The 14,457-nt window shown below is 36.0% G+C and overlaps 1 protein-coding gene across 2 annotated transcripts in view; it reads left to right on the forward strand.

The window, feature by feature from the left end:
• Positions 1 to 14,457, forward strand: part of gan (gigaxonin) — a 182,657-nt gene that overhangs the window by 18,276 nt on the left and 149,924 nt on the right. Inside the window, exons 11-13 of one of the 2 annotated variants that reach the window (XR_007943734.1) lie at positions 350 to 484; positions 2,214 to 2,323; positions 2,405 to 3,199. Coding sequence is in view for 1 of the 2 variants with exons in the window: in XM_022211438.2 (XP_022067130.2) it covers positions 350 to 484; positions 2,214 to 2,323; positions 2,405 to 2,577 (418 nt within the window). In the remaining variant the exon portion in view is untranslated. Of the gene's footprint in view, positions 1 to 349; positions 485 to 2,213; positions 2,324 to 2,404; positions 9,568 to 14,457 lie in introns of those variants that run through there. The other variant, XM_022211438.2, reaches the window with a different exon arrangement.

Raw genomic sequence — 14,457 nt, forward strand, 5'->3', positions numbered from 1 at the left:
AGGTTCCCATTGGAGCAAAAATAAACTCATCTGAGTTTAAAATTGCGATGTGTTATTAAAAAAAAAAAAAAAAAAGATTTATCAGCCAGAAACTGTAAAAGGCATAAAAAAAATCCTTAGATTTTTAATTTCCTGGTGGTTCTTGAACTAAACATGTGACGTGAAAGAAATGATTCTACATCAGTGAAGCATTTTCTAGTTTCATTTTCTTGCTGTACATGCAGTATATCCACATTCTGGGCATTTATATCTGTTATATGTTGAAATATGAATGTAAATATATAAAAACATGTCAGCAGAGAACATTTTTTGACGTTTTTTTTTTTTTTTAAATTTTCCTCCTGCTCAGGTTCGGTTCTGTTGCCTGCGGTGTCGGTCAGGAGCTCTACGTGTTCGGTGGAGTCAGAAGCCAAGAAAACGAAAACCCTGAACAAAGACAAATGATGACCTGCAAGTCCGAGTTCTACCACGACGAGATGAGGAGGTGGGTGCTTTTAGAACGCTTCTATTAGCGTCCGTATGAACACTGATGGCGTCCAGCTGTGGTCTGAATGTAATGGAGCTTAAGGCGTGATTTCAACATGGAATTTTAAAAAATGTATCTAAAAAAGATCCACAGATGTTTTCATATTCTAAAATCTGTCTGGTATATTTATAATCTGTATGGTATATTTATAATCTGGCTCTGGAAATGCAAAAGGAGGCCTTTTTAAATTCTGACATTCCTTTGTTTTCGATGCAAGGACCAAAATTCAGAAGATTTAAAAGCACTGAAATGAGAAAACATCATGTTCACTCATCCTCGTCCTACATTTTTTACAATGCTTGCTGTCAGTGGTTAAATCTGATGTTTGCAGACAGATAGACATTTACTCTTTACTGCCTCAAATTTCCCTGTGGAACGGTGGGTCAATGAGCCGTTTTAATGCCGTTTGTGATATCTATCTAAAATTTCACAAATATCTTTAGAATTATCCAAATTTTCCGCTACGGAAAAGGTAGTGTCTACGGATACGGGTCCGTATCCGTAGCCCACAGGCTACGGGTACGGCACTTTCCATTTGCCAGACAGATACGGACCCGTACGCGAGTCTCGCGAGTCAAGAAGCTGCTAACCACTGCAAACTGTTGAAAGGTAAGCAAAGGTTAAGGTTAGGGTTAGTGTTAGGGTTAGGTTTAGGGTCCGTACCTGTAGTACCGATGCTACGGGTCCGTACCGCTAGCGTCTACCGGGAGTCACGTGACCAGATCTCGCGTATCTGATTGGCAAATGGCAAGTGCCGTATCCGTAGTCCACAGGCTACGGGTATGGGTCCGTACCTCTAGCAACAACCTACGGAAAAAGAGAAATTGTTGTAAAAATGATGATCAGAGATGGAATGACCTATAAATGAACAATTTTGTGATTTGTTTTGAAAAACAAACAACATTTGGATGTGGATAATTCCTGCCCAATATAAATAAATTTAAGAAAAAGTGGAGCCAATTACATTTTAAGACTTGGCAAGAACACAGACACCGATATCTGATGCGTATTTATGTCTTTTACTATACTGTGACTCATTTTAAATAGAAATAAAACATTTGAACATGGCTAATTCCTCTACTTTATCGCTAAATCCGATTAGAAGTAAACTACTGTTAAGATGTGGGGAAAATATCGAGTATATTCATCTATAAACACAGATATGTGATGAATATTTATGCCCTATACTGAAGTACGGATGTACAGGTGAATAATTTGAGGCTTTTAGAAGTTTTGTGATTTATTTTGTATAAATAAAAACACTTGGACCTGGCTAATTCCTGTAGAGCATAAATAAATCCAATAAAAAGTGAAGCAAAGTACATTTTAAGAACACAAAAATACCCATATCTAAAGAATATTAATGACTTTGGTTAAAATAGGAATGTTTAGGTGTCTGAACAGGTATAAAAAAAAAAACGGCTTCAAGAAGAAATTACCCATAAATGAACAATCTTGTGATTTATTTTGAAAAATGAAAATGGCTCATTCCTGTACTTTATCGGTAAATCCAAATAAAAGTAAACTTCTAAGACATTGCAAGTGCATCGAATATGTTCATCTTTAAACACAGATATGTGATGAATTCTTAGGATTTCCACTGCAATAAGGATGTTTAGGTGTCTGAGCAGGTAAAAAGAGGTGTTATTAAAGTGTAAAAATGCAGAAACTTTGCATTGTGCTGCAGGTGGATGTTCCTGGACGACCAGAATTTGTGCATCCACACAAGTTCGTCTTTCGTTTACGGCGCCGTTCCCATCGGAGCCAGCATCTACGTGGTGGGAGACCTGGACACGGGTCGGTACAACAAAAATAAAACCTGTTAAACGCTAAGCAGAGCCCGAAAAAGTCAGATTCATGTTTTTATTGCGTCTGCAGGCGCCAGCTTCGACTACATCCGGGAGTTCCGTCGCAGCACCGGGAGGTGGCAGCGAACCAAACCCATGTTCCCCAGCGACCTGTCGAAGACCGCCTGCGCCTCGCTGAGGATCGCCAACTGTCGGCTGTTTCGCCTCCAGCTGAACCAAGGGATGTTCAGGATCCGAGTCTGAGTCTGCAACACCGGTACCGTTTTACGGAAACGTACAAACACTGAAAGGTTCTAGTCGTGTTGAAGATCGTGACTCCGTTCGACTCGACGGGACGAAAGTTCATCTTTTTTTCTTTCTTAAGCAAACCCAAGTATGTTTTATTTTTTTAACGCGGGACTTGTTCATTTTTAGGTTTTATTTTAATGGACATTCCTCGTTTGTGATGTTTACTGGTGAAAGATTTTAATTGTGGGGCAGATCCAGTTTAAGTCAGCCTGCTGGGTTTCCCATGAATGTGCCCGTTGTGTCGCTATGCTACATGCTAACTTTGCACTTTCAGATGTAGAGATTTGAATGAGGCGTTGCGTAAAAACGGCGTATATTTGGAGCAAAAACTGTAGTTTCCCTTCACCTGTCCCCAAAAAACTTTGATTTCTGTCTAAATTTAGTTGTTTTTGTCAATTTGACTAAAAGGAGCTGCACAGCGGTGTAGTGGTTAGCACTTTCGCCTTGCAGCAAGAAGATCCCCGGTTCAAATCCCGGCCTGGGATCTTTCTGCATGGAGTTTGCATGTTCTCCCTGTGCATGCGTGGGTTTTCTCCGGGTACTCCGGCTTCCTCCCACAGTCCAAAAACATGCTGAGGTTAATTGATTACTCTAAATTGCCCATAGGTGTGATTGTGTGTCTGTATATGTAGCCCTGTGACAGACTGGTGACCTGTCCAGGGTGTCCCCTGCCTTCACCCGAGTCAGCTGGGATAGGCTCCAGCCCCCCCCATGACCCTAGTGAGGATAAAGCGGTGTACAGGGAATGGATGAATGGATGGATGGATGACTAAAAGGAAACGCCTACTATGAACATTTTCCAAACGTGTCCTTTCAGGGATTCTTGCCATCAGACCTAATAACTAATATATTCATCCACTGGTTAGCGTCCACATTTGTGAGTGTTCAGAGTTTTCCTGCTTCAAAAATCACTGCAAAGTCTGAATTATATTCATATTTATTAAGTAAAAGTTTAACCAAAATGCTGCACAGTTAAAACGGCTCAGACTAGAAGATAAATCCAAATAAAAGTTGAAGTCAGAATGTGAAATTCTGCTTAAATTGATGGATTCTGTTACTGCTTACTGACCCGATACTTTACCTTTACTCTTATCTGTACTTTTTGATTGTTTTATGAGGAGAAAAACCCTCAAAATGAATCAAGCACAGAATTATTTCCTCAGACATGCCGTATATAAATGAACAGTCTGCCATAAAATTGTTCTGAACCCATCACTATTATAAACTATAATGTTATAGCAAATATGTAAAACACAGATAATAATTATTTACAGGAAAAGAAAGCAAACGTTTGAGCAAATCACTTCATAGACACTAATGTTGTGTGCAGAATTAAAGCTCCACTTTGACCAGATATACATAAATGTCTGCACATTGTGTTGATAAAACCTCTTTTACTCTTCACTGTTAGGTATAAAATGAATGCAGGACTTTTATTTTGACAGTATGTTTGCTGTTAAATGTGAATAATGTTATGAAGAGAACAGTTAAAACACTTATTCTGACACTAATGCTAATATTCAATTACAGAAACAGTGAAAATAAAGAAGAGTTTGTCTACAGCCCTAAAACCGCTAAATCCTTCTGTGCTCTGAAAGTGACACTAAAATTCTGAATTAATGAACACAGTTAAACAAACAGCTGCAGAATAACTACTTAATCATTAACCCATGTTCATATAATTTAATTAACTCTGTGTGCAAGCATAACATACCTGGTTAGTGAGGGGTGAACTATGAGCTCAGGATCTGGAAAGCAAAAATCTTGTTTTATGGTGTAACAGAACGTCAGAGCTCATTGATCCTCTGGTATTTAAAAAATTAGCCCTAGGATGGTAAATAAAGTGGTGCCACGTCTTTTAAACCTTGAAAACAAGCAACAAAGTCTTAAAATCAATCTTGAAACCAACACAAAGCGTAAAGGGAGAGAAGGTACGAAATATGAAACCAGATATCCAGCACATAAATTCCATTTTTCTTGTTCTAATATGAGCTTTAGTTCCAGTTGTTCTTCGTCTTTAATACCAGCTGATGTCTTATAAAAGTCAGACTCTCACATAAAAAGCAAGCCAGTAAATGCATATGCAGGTGATCAGGTCAAAAAGACAGAAATGTCATGCATTTAGTGGTTTATATTTATGTTTAGAGGAGGTTGGGGTGGTTGGACGGGTCAACATAACGTCAGATGTTAACACTGGAGGGGTTGTCTTTAACCGGGACCATAATCAGCCCCCAACTTTAACCATGCAAAGCGGCTAAGGAGGGATTTAACCACTAATTTGGAAACTTTTAGATATATCAATCTAAAATTTAGCGAATATCTTTATAAACATCCAAATTTTGCCCTAAAATTTCAGGCAAGTCACATTTGGACGTGGCTAATTCCTGCACTTTATAGATAAATCCATTTAAAAGTAAATCTAAGTAAAGTATATTCATCTATGAACTCAGATATGTGATGAATTCGCATATCCTTTGTAGAAATAAGGATGTTAAGGTGTCTGAACGAGTAAAAACAATTCCAGGCTTTTAGAGGAAATTACCCAGTGGTGGTTTATTTTAATGTTTAGAGGAGGTTGGAGTGGATAGACGGTCAACAGAATGTCAGACTTTAACATTGAAAGGATTTTATTTATTAACCTTTTTTTTAAGTAAAACAGTTGGACGTGGCTAATTCCTGTACTTTCTAGATAAATCCATTTAAAAGTAAATCCAGTTGAAAGTATATTCATCTATAAACACAGATATGGGATGAAATGTCATGTCCTGTACTAAAACACTGATGCTAAGGTGCCTAAACAGGTAAAAATGTTTAGGCTTTTAGAAGAACTTACCCAGTGTTGGTTTATTTCTGTGTTTAGAGGAGGTTGGGGTGGACGGACGGGTCAACAAAACATCAGAGAGATTTTCTTTAACTGTGACCATAACTGGCCCCTAACTTTAACCATGCAAAGCAGCTAAACGGGGATTTTTAACCTTAAACAAGTCATTTTTGTGCCTAAACCGTCACAGCTTTGGATTCACAGCCAAAGATTCCACTGAATGTCTCCTTTTTAAATCACACAAGCACCTTTAGTGCCACCACTGTATCTGCACAAGCTGCTTAAAAGTCCTGCTGAATCCTGCACGCTGTAGAAAATCCCTAAATGATGTAGTAGATGAGCAAGTGCACCGACTGGAGAATCAGAAAATAACTTAAAAATTTCACTTGGTGTAGCTAGCTCTAGGCTCGAGGTGTTTGCTGGACTGAGCTGTCCGGACGCCGCCTGCTCAGAAATGGCGTCCTGGACGTGTCGCCGCCTTCGTGGCCTCTGACTCGGCTTTACGGTCGCTGCAGTTTTGGCATCTGTGGACCTCGCTTGTTCCGAGTTTCAGCTGCTGCCGTCCGTCGTTGGATCAGCAAAAGTAAACACACTTTAGTGCAGCTCATGCCGTGTTGACTCAGACACACCTCTTCATGTCGGGCCACACAGCTCGACTTAGTCGGACTGAAGGCCGATGCATAGTGATCTTTAACCCTCTCAACTCCAAACGGCTTATGGACCTGTTTTTGCACATTTTTTCTCACTGTAGGCTCGTTTTTTTAAAGTTCTGCACCTAGAACAGAGAATGGAGAATGACAGAAATCATAAAGAACAAAACAGTTAGTGGTCATTTAACGGTAAATATCACATGCTGTAGATATTTCGCTATTTATTTATTTACATTTTTAACAGTTCTACCAACTCTGGATTTTCACTTTTCTCTGCAGATGTGTCTCCATGCTGAATGTATCTTCCAACCACTCGCTCCTCTGTTCACTGTTTCTGCTGCATTTATTCTATTGATCCAGTGTGTTCTATTTCCTCGCCGTCTCCTCTTTGCTCTGTGGAAACACCGCCTGCACTTCAACCTGAAGCCTGTTGGTCACAGCTGAGACGCTCATGGCTTCCCAGTTGTCCAACATTTTTTAGTTTTTTTCATGATCTGTTCAGTGCAAATGGTTAATTTTTGGTAGATTCATTATTTTTTTTAGGCTTCGATTTAGCAAATTTTCCACTAGAACTGCACTCCAAACATGTTTCGTTCAAGGGCTGTTGCAAAGAAAAAATACCTTTCAAGCCTGCTAGCACACTTTCAGTTTGAGACAGTTAATTGGGTGGTACAGCAGGTAGTGTTGTCATTTGAGCTACTATTTCTACTATTGGTGCAGTTTTCACCAATGAAGTTGTTGTACATTTTAGAGATGGTAATGACTTGGTTTTTTACAGGATCTGTTTGGTGCAAACGGTAAATTTTTGGTAGATTTCTGAATTTCCGGTCAAATTTTGGTGCAATTTTAAGCGTAGATGGAGCACATTTTCCCAATAGATCTGCACTTCACACATGATCTGTTTAAGGACTGTTAGAAAGAGGGCTTTTTAAAAATGTTTTTGTTGCTTTATGGCTACTAATTGGTGTCAAGAAAACAATTCCCTTTATTCCTGCTAGCACAATGTCAGTTTCAGACAGTTAATTGGTGCAGTACACTTTGAGCTACTATTTGTACCATTAGTGCACTTTTCACCAATGAAAAGTTGGTGTATATTTTACAGATGGGCCTGGCTTCCCAGTTGTGCTGAGGAGACGACTTTTTTTTTTTTTTTTTTTTTTTTAAAGGATCTGTTCAGCGCAAACAGTAGATTTATGACAGAGGTATGCAGAACAAAGAGATTTTGGTGAAATATCACATTTTTAAGCTAAATTTCCCCCAATAGGACTACACTCACCACACGATCTGTTGAAGGACTGTCGAAAAGTGGTTATTATTTTCTGTTTTATTGTTTTATGGCGATTAAATGGTGTGAAGAAAACAATGCCTTTCAAGCCTGCTAGCAGGTTCTTGGTTTCTGAGAGTTAATTGGGTGGTACAGCAGGTAGTGTTGTCATTTGAGCTACTATTTGTACCATTAGTGCAGCTTTCGCCAATGAAAAGTTGGCGTATATTTTAGAGTTTTTTTTAATATATGTGGAGCACAGAGGGAAAGACGTAAGAAAATTTTACGCAAAAGCTTTATTTTATAAATGAGACACTTAGAATAAGGTGATTTTGATTAAATAACATTTTAAACTTAGATTGAATTGTTGTATTAACACGTGTAACATGATACGTTGAAGCACTGTCAAGAAGAGAACATAAAAATTATTTCATAATTTAGCAGCAAGATTTTGACTGATAAATGGTCATTTTGGCTTTTTGGTTTTCAACCCTACAAGTTGTTTTTTTATGTTCAGATGGTTGAACTGTTCTTGCTTGAGCAACACAAGAATGTCAGATAATTGTATTTTTTTTTCAATACTGAATTAACTATATAGTCAGTTTTAGCTGGATTCACGTGAAGTCACTTCTGTTACTGCAACCATCGAAGAAAACGTGATAAATTAACATTTAAACACACAATCTAGGATCCAAATCTAAACAAACATCAGTTTGAATTAGAGCTACAACAGATATTTAATGAGTTGTTAACCATTAAATTAATCACCAGCAGTTTTGATAATCTATTCATCGGTTTGAGTATTTTTAAATAGAGGAGAAAAATTTACATTCTGTGATTGCAGCTTCTTAGATGTGAGTATTTTCTAGTTTCTTTCCTCTTCTTTGACATGAAACTGGATGTCTTTGAGTTGTGAGACTGTAAACTCACTCAGAAGATGTTTACTGAGGAAACAAATCAAGTAAGAAAGGTCACTTTCTCATAGACTTCTGTAATTATTTTGCAATCAGAAGAGTCGCCTCCTGCTGGAAGGATTGTGTTTCTGTAGTAGAGGAGGCTACTTTTTAGGCCTACAGTTGTAGGACCACATTTCTAGGACCTTTGTTTTTGTAACAATACTAATTGGCCATGATGGATGATGATCATAGCATAAATGTAAATTTTTTTTTTTTATTAATTTTTACCAGTTTCGATGTCTACAGTTGGTGAGCAAAGTTAGCTTGCCAAAATGTGGTGGTAGTCTTATGGAACAGCAAACAGCTAATGATACCTTGCTTCAAAATTAGCTTGTTTATCGAAGTGCTATTTTGGCTCGTCCAACTTTGTTTAATGCAAATTAAAAACTGACAAAGTGCTGACCAGCTGTTTACCCCACAATGTGTGTCGTCAGCCAGTCTTTTCATTTTGACATTGGTTTAGACTTTTTTTAGGCAATGTACGGTGATTACGTGGACACAAATTAAATCCAGGACAGAAGATTCTAAAAGTTTTTGGTCCAGTACTAAGATTAGGCCTAATTTAATATAACCAGCTATGCTTTTTAAAGATGCACAGAATGATTCAAGAAGTGTGATTTTTGTCCAGTTTCAACAGATGCATCACATACTGTTGCTCTACTTGAGTAGTGTTTTGAACTTTAAATCCATAACTAATACTATTTTGGGTGGAATAACCCTTTAAAACTGTAAGTTACCTACTTGAGTGATCAACAAAAACAAAGGTCCTACTACTGCCGTCCTGAAACTGCAGCCATATAACTTCTGAATGTTACCAAGAAAGCAGGTTTAAGGCTTCACTTTTTAGATTCGTCTTTTTTTAAACGCAACTGAACCTGAAACGGAGTAAGAACGGGTGACTATTGAGGCCTGTGAATATTCTGCCTCTTTATTTCTGGCACACATTCCGTCGTGTCTTATCATTTACAGTAAATATTACCGAGCTGCTCTGTATATACTAAACATCACTTGTTCTGACACCTCATGACGGACTGTGTTGTGATTCACTGGGAGACTCCATAAAGGGAAAATAGTAGCAGTCAAACCTGAAAATAGTCAACTCAAAGTCGCATTGCGTAAGACGGGGAGTGAAGAATGTTGTTTCAGTTTGTACTTTTGTAACTGATGCATGAGGAAGTTTTGTAAGATGTTGATGCTCATGACTGTCATTCACTTGCGTCAAAGGAATTAAATCACCAAAGTGGTCAAACACGTCTTATTGCGTTTGTTTCTGTTTGTCTTTCTTTTTTCTCTTATGTCTATCCAGTGACTCAGGCAATGATTGAACCCAAACGTAGTCAGTTAGTCTTGCTCATTTTAAGGACGTGCAAATACTGAAAGCTCTGTATGAATAATGAATACCAACACGTTCAGGGTTTGTCCTGCTCAGAATGGGCCTTTGGGGGTTAACTGTAACCTGACTGATTGGCATAAAGTTAGAATTTGACAGAAATCAATGCAATTCTGTTTTTCTGAACATTATAAAAACATTCTTCACTGTAGCTTTTATTTCTGTGGTTGATAACGGCAACAAAAGGTCCAGAATCCAAAGTCTGACCTGCTTTCTCTGCTAGATTAATGGAATATGATTAATAAAGTCAAGGGCTTCACCTTTTATATGGGATATAATACACTTAGTCTTTTCGTTATAATTTGAATAAAATAAATGGAATTATTACAAAATATGTCAATAGCAGTGGGATATAAAACTTGTGTGATTTCTAATGATGATTTTCAGTTTCTCTTTTTATGTTTTGCTCCTGGAAAATTTCAAAGTTCTGCAATATGACTAAGCATGTTCTCATCACATGCTCTCTGTGTGCAGCCACAAACACAGGGACGTGCACAAGATCAGGCTAAAATTTCCCAAGTAAAGCCACTTTTGTGTACCTCTACAGGGGGAAAAAGTGTTTACATTTTGCTGTTTTGGCTACATACATTACTCTAAATTTATTTTAGCTATTTTTCACGTATTTCAATTGTTTTGTTTTTTTACGTATGCATGTTTTAGTTATTATAGATGTGAGTAGCTCATAGTTGCTTAAGTTAGACTAAATTAAACCATCCAAACTTCACTTTTTGACAGTGTTTGGTAATTTTGGCTTATGCTGTGAAAGAAGCTACAGTTAGCTTCTTCCACATCCCATGCTAATTCTTCTGCTTCTTTCATAGTGCAGGTTACATCACTTGTTTTAAGCAAACTTTCCCTTCTTTATTATGGCAAGCTAATTAAGATAAAATTATGTCTCGCATTATAAAGCTAATTAACATTTTTAAGCTAGCCTAAGCTCCTTTCTTTCATTCATGTTGGTGTGCTAATTTCTTTCTTTCATGCTAATGTTACCTTCTTTCTTTTGTTCATGTTAGCATGACTTTTAAGTTCTTTTAGGTTAACATTAGTTTGCTCTGTAGTCCATAGTAGTGTGCTAACTAACTTACTTGAAGCTAATGTTAGCTTCTTTTTTGTCTTTGTTAGCTTGTGATATCAAAGAAGATGACATTAGCTTCTTTATTTCAACCACGTTGACCTGCTTATTAACTTATTTTAAGCCACGATAAGTTATTTTCTTTCATCCATATTAGCCTGCTCATTAACTTTCTTTTTAGCAAACGCTAGCATCTTTCTTGTGTTCATGTTAATTTGCTTATTAACATCTATTTAGCTAATGATAGCTTCTCATAAGTTAGCTAGCTAATGTGAGCATTAGCTTCTTTCATATTGCAAGCACTGTTGCCAACTCCTCAGTAAGGAAAGTCGCTGCTGGCTATCCTAAAAGTCGCTATAAGTCGCTAAATGACGTCATCGCCTAATTTGCATATTTCCCAGTTTGCATGTAATTGTAATCAATGTTGTAGGAGAGAGGAATAATTTTTTGGAAGAGACCAAAAAGTGAATATAAAACACCCAAAATATGTTTTTGTACTAGAGGCTAAATGCTGAGGTTTATTTTAGCATGACAGTGAAGAAACATTTTCGTTTATATGGCTCCGTGAGTCTGGATCATGGTCTGGATGGGTTCTGTAGTGACTGCGCATGCGCGATTAATCTGCCGTCTGGCCGCAGAGTGATGTGGGTCTCCCCCTCCCCTCACTGGGTCTGCTGCTGCGGGGTTACTGGACTGACAGCCTGTGCTCTGGGAGGGGGAGAAGCTCACAGCAGCACCTGCTGCTTGTTGAAAACAGTAACTGCAGAATGAGCCGAGTTTTCCTATCAGAGTCTCCAAAACGGCAGAAAAAGTCGCTAAAATTGTCGCTAGTTGCTTTTGACAAAAAAAGTCGCTAGGATCTTTGAAAAGTCGCTAGATTTAGCGACAAAGTCGCTAAGTTAGCAACACTGATTGCAAGCTCTTTGTTTTGAGCAAACATTACCTTCCTTAACACCACAAGCTAATGAGCCTCTCCTTAGCTAACACAAATTCTTTTATATCACAAGCTAATTAGCTTCTTTAAGCTAATGTTAGCACCCATCCTCTTTAGTTAAATAATTTCTTTTTAAGTTAATGTTAGATTCTATCATTTATTCATGTTGGCTTGCTTGTTAACCTCTTTTAAGCTTAAGTTAGCTTATTGTTTTTTCCACGTTAGCTTGCTAAATATCTTCTCATAAGCTAACATTAGATTCTTTCATTTGTCCATGTTAATTTGTAATTTGAAAGACGCTAACATTAGCTCCTTTTTTTCAACCAACTTAACCTTCATGTTAGATTGCTTATTATGTTCTATTTAGCTAATGTTAGCTTCTTTTATCTGTCCATGTTGGCTTGCAAGGTAACTTTGAGCTAACAATAATTTTTTTTTTGTCCATGCTAGCTTGAACATTAACTTCCTTTAAGCTAATGTTATCTTCCCTCTGTCCATGTTAGCTTGCTATGTGAAACAAGCTGATGTTTGCTCTTGTTTTTCATTAATGTTAGCTTGCTTTAACTTCCTTTAAGCCAAATGTTAACTTCTTCCTTCCTTTGAGCTGCTAACTATGTTCTTGAACATGCTTCATTCAGGTTCAAATGTATTTTCAATCAGCAAGTGGAAGAAGGAGATAAAAGTCGCCATATTTGCTGTTCAAAAACAGAAGAGCTGAGGGAGGCAAACTTACCTTACAGAATTGGATTCAGACAGCCAACAGGTGAAGCATATTTGTAGAAATATCAAGCAATAACTTACTAAATAGTTAATTTCATGTTTAGTATATTATTTTAAGTGTATTTGTTTAGAGATTTAGGCAGGCTAATAACTCAATAACATTGCGAAGTAGTTTAATCTTTAACAAAACTGCATTTTTCTGTGGCAGCTAAGGCAAAAGTTCCACTTCAGAGACTGTTGGAGATCCTGCTGATCGAAATATGAGATGGTAAGACTATTAAAAATATGTTTGTGAAATCCTAAATCACATTTTGAATAACTCTGCATTAAATACTTCACATATTGTAGCCTCTGTAGCCATGAGAAGTAAATAAATAAACGTTGTGGCTTTTACAAACCACACAGGTACAGGTTTTATCTAACCAAACTGATAGATCCCAGTTTTCAACATAAACAGCGTAAAATGAGTGTGTCGTCTGTGTAAACTGGTTTACATAATATGTGTGTGTAGATCAGGATCAGTCTAGACGAGGGATGAACTAAACAGGATTAACGAGCTGATTGGAGTTAATTCAGTTAAAGTGAGCGGCTCTGTGAACACTCCTCTAATCCAGATAACCTGTGACTGATGAAGGCAGCTGACCTGACACTCAGGAATGCACTGCAGGGCTAATGTAGGCGAACATTCAGACACTTTAATAACTGATAAATAATATGTGTGTAAACTGCTGGAGGACAAAAAATAACTTTAGTATAAATAAATAATTCAGTTCATAAATAGAGAAAGCACAATTTGGAAGTGAAAAAAGACGTATTAGAATGATGTCTTGAATGTATTTCTACATTTACATGCTTATTTTGACATGAATTTATCTGTATTTTTTCATGTATTTATTTATGGTTTTTAAATTTTGCAATTATTTCTATTTTATACATTTATTTATGTATTTTTTGCTTGTCTTCCTTTTTTATTTAGAAAATTAATTTGTCTATTTTATATGTACATTTCTGCATGTATTTCTAGATTTATTTCTGTATTAGACAAATAATTCTGGAATGAAAAAAATAGAAATGGATGTAAAAAATAAATGCAGAAATACATTTATGAATGTAAACGTAAAAAGCATAAAAAATAAATGTAGAAATGTTAAAAACTGAGAAATACAGAAATGTAGAAATTTATAGAAAAAATAAATGCAGAAATATGTCAATTAATGAATGTAAAATTAGACAAATTATTACATAAATCTTTTAAATAATTACTTAATGTAGAAATGATGAAATGTAGAAATACATATAAAAAATTAAAAGTAGAAATACAGAAATCTATATTTTACATGTAGAAATACATGAACTGTCCATTTAAAAGTACTTAAATAAAAAAAATACAAATACAAAGAATAAAAGAAATACAGACATTCATAAATGTAGAAATATTCTGAATAAAATGTAAAAATGAAATGAATAAAAATAAATAATGGTAGAACGGCATATATATAAGTGTAGAAAAGAAAAAAATAGAAATGTATGTAAAAGTTAAATATGGAAATATAGAAATACATACATGAATAAATGTAACAATATGTTTTTATGTTTGTGTTTTTAAAAAAGAAATGCATGTATAAATAAATAAATACACAAATTTATTTGAAGAAAGGCATAAAATGTAAATACAGAAATACTAAAAGGTTAACTACTTTGCCTAAATATAGAAATACATAAAAGCATAGATGTAGAAATATTCAGAATAAACCGTAAAAATACCGAAATGAATAAATGTGAAATTAGACAAATAATGATAGAACAGCATTAAAAAATATTAAATGTAGAAAAGGAAAAATTTGGAAATACACATAAAAATTGAATGTGGAGATATAAGAATACATACATCAATGAATGTATAAATATATTTTTAAATATAAATACATACAGAAATAAATGAATAAATAAGAAAATACACTTATTTATTTGTAAATGCAAAAAAATGTAAATACAGAAATAGTAAAAAAGGTAGAAGGCAAAAAA

This window comes from Acanthochromis polyacanthus, chromosome 8 (assembly GCF_021347895.1).
Source record: "Acanthochromis polyacanthus isolate Apoly-LR-REF ecotype Palm Island chromosome 8, KAUST_Apoly_ChrSc, whole genome shotgun sequence".
Taxonomy (NCBI): Eukaryota; Metazoa; Chordata; class Actinopteri; family Pomacentridae; genus Acanthochromis; species Acanthochromis polyacanthus.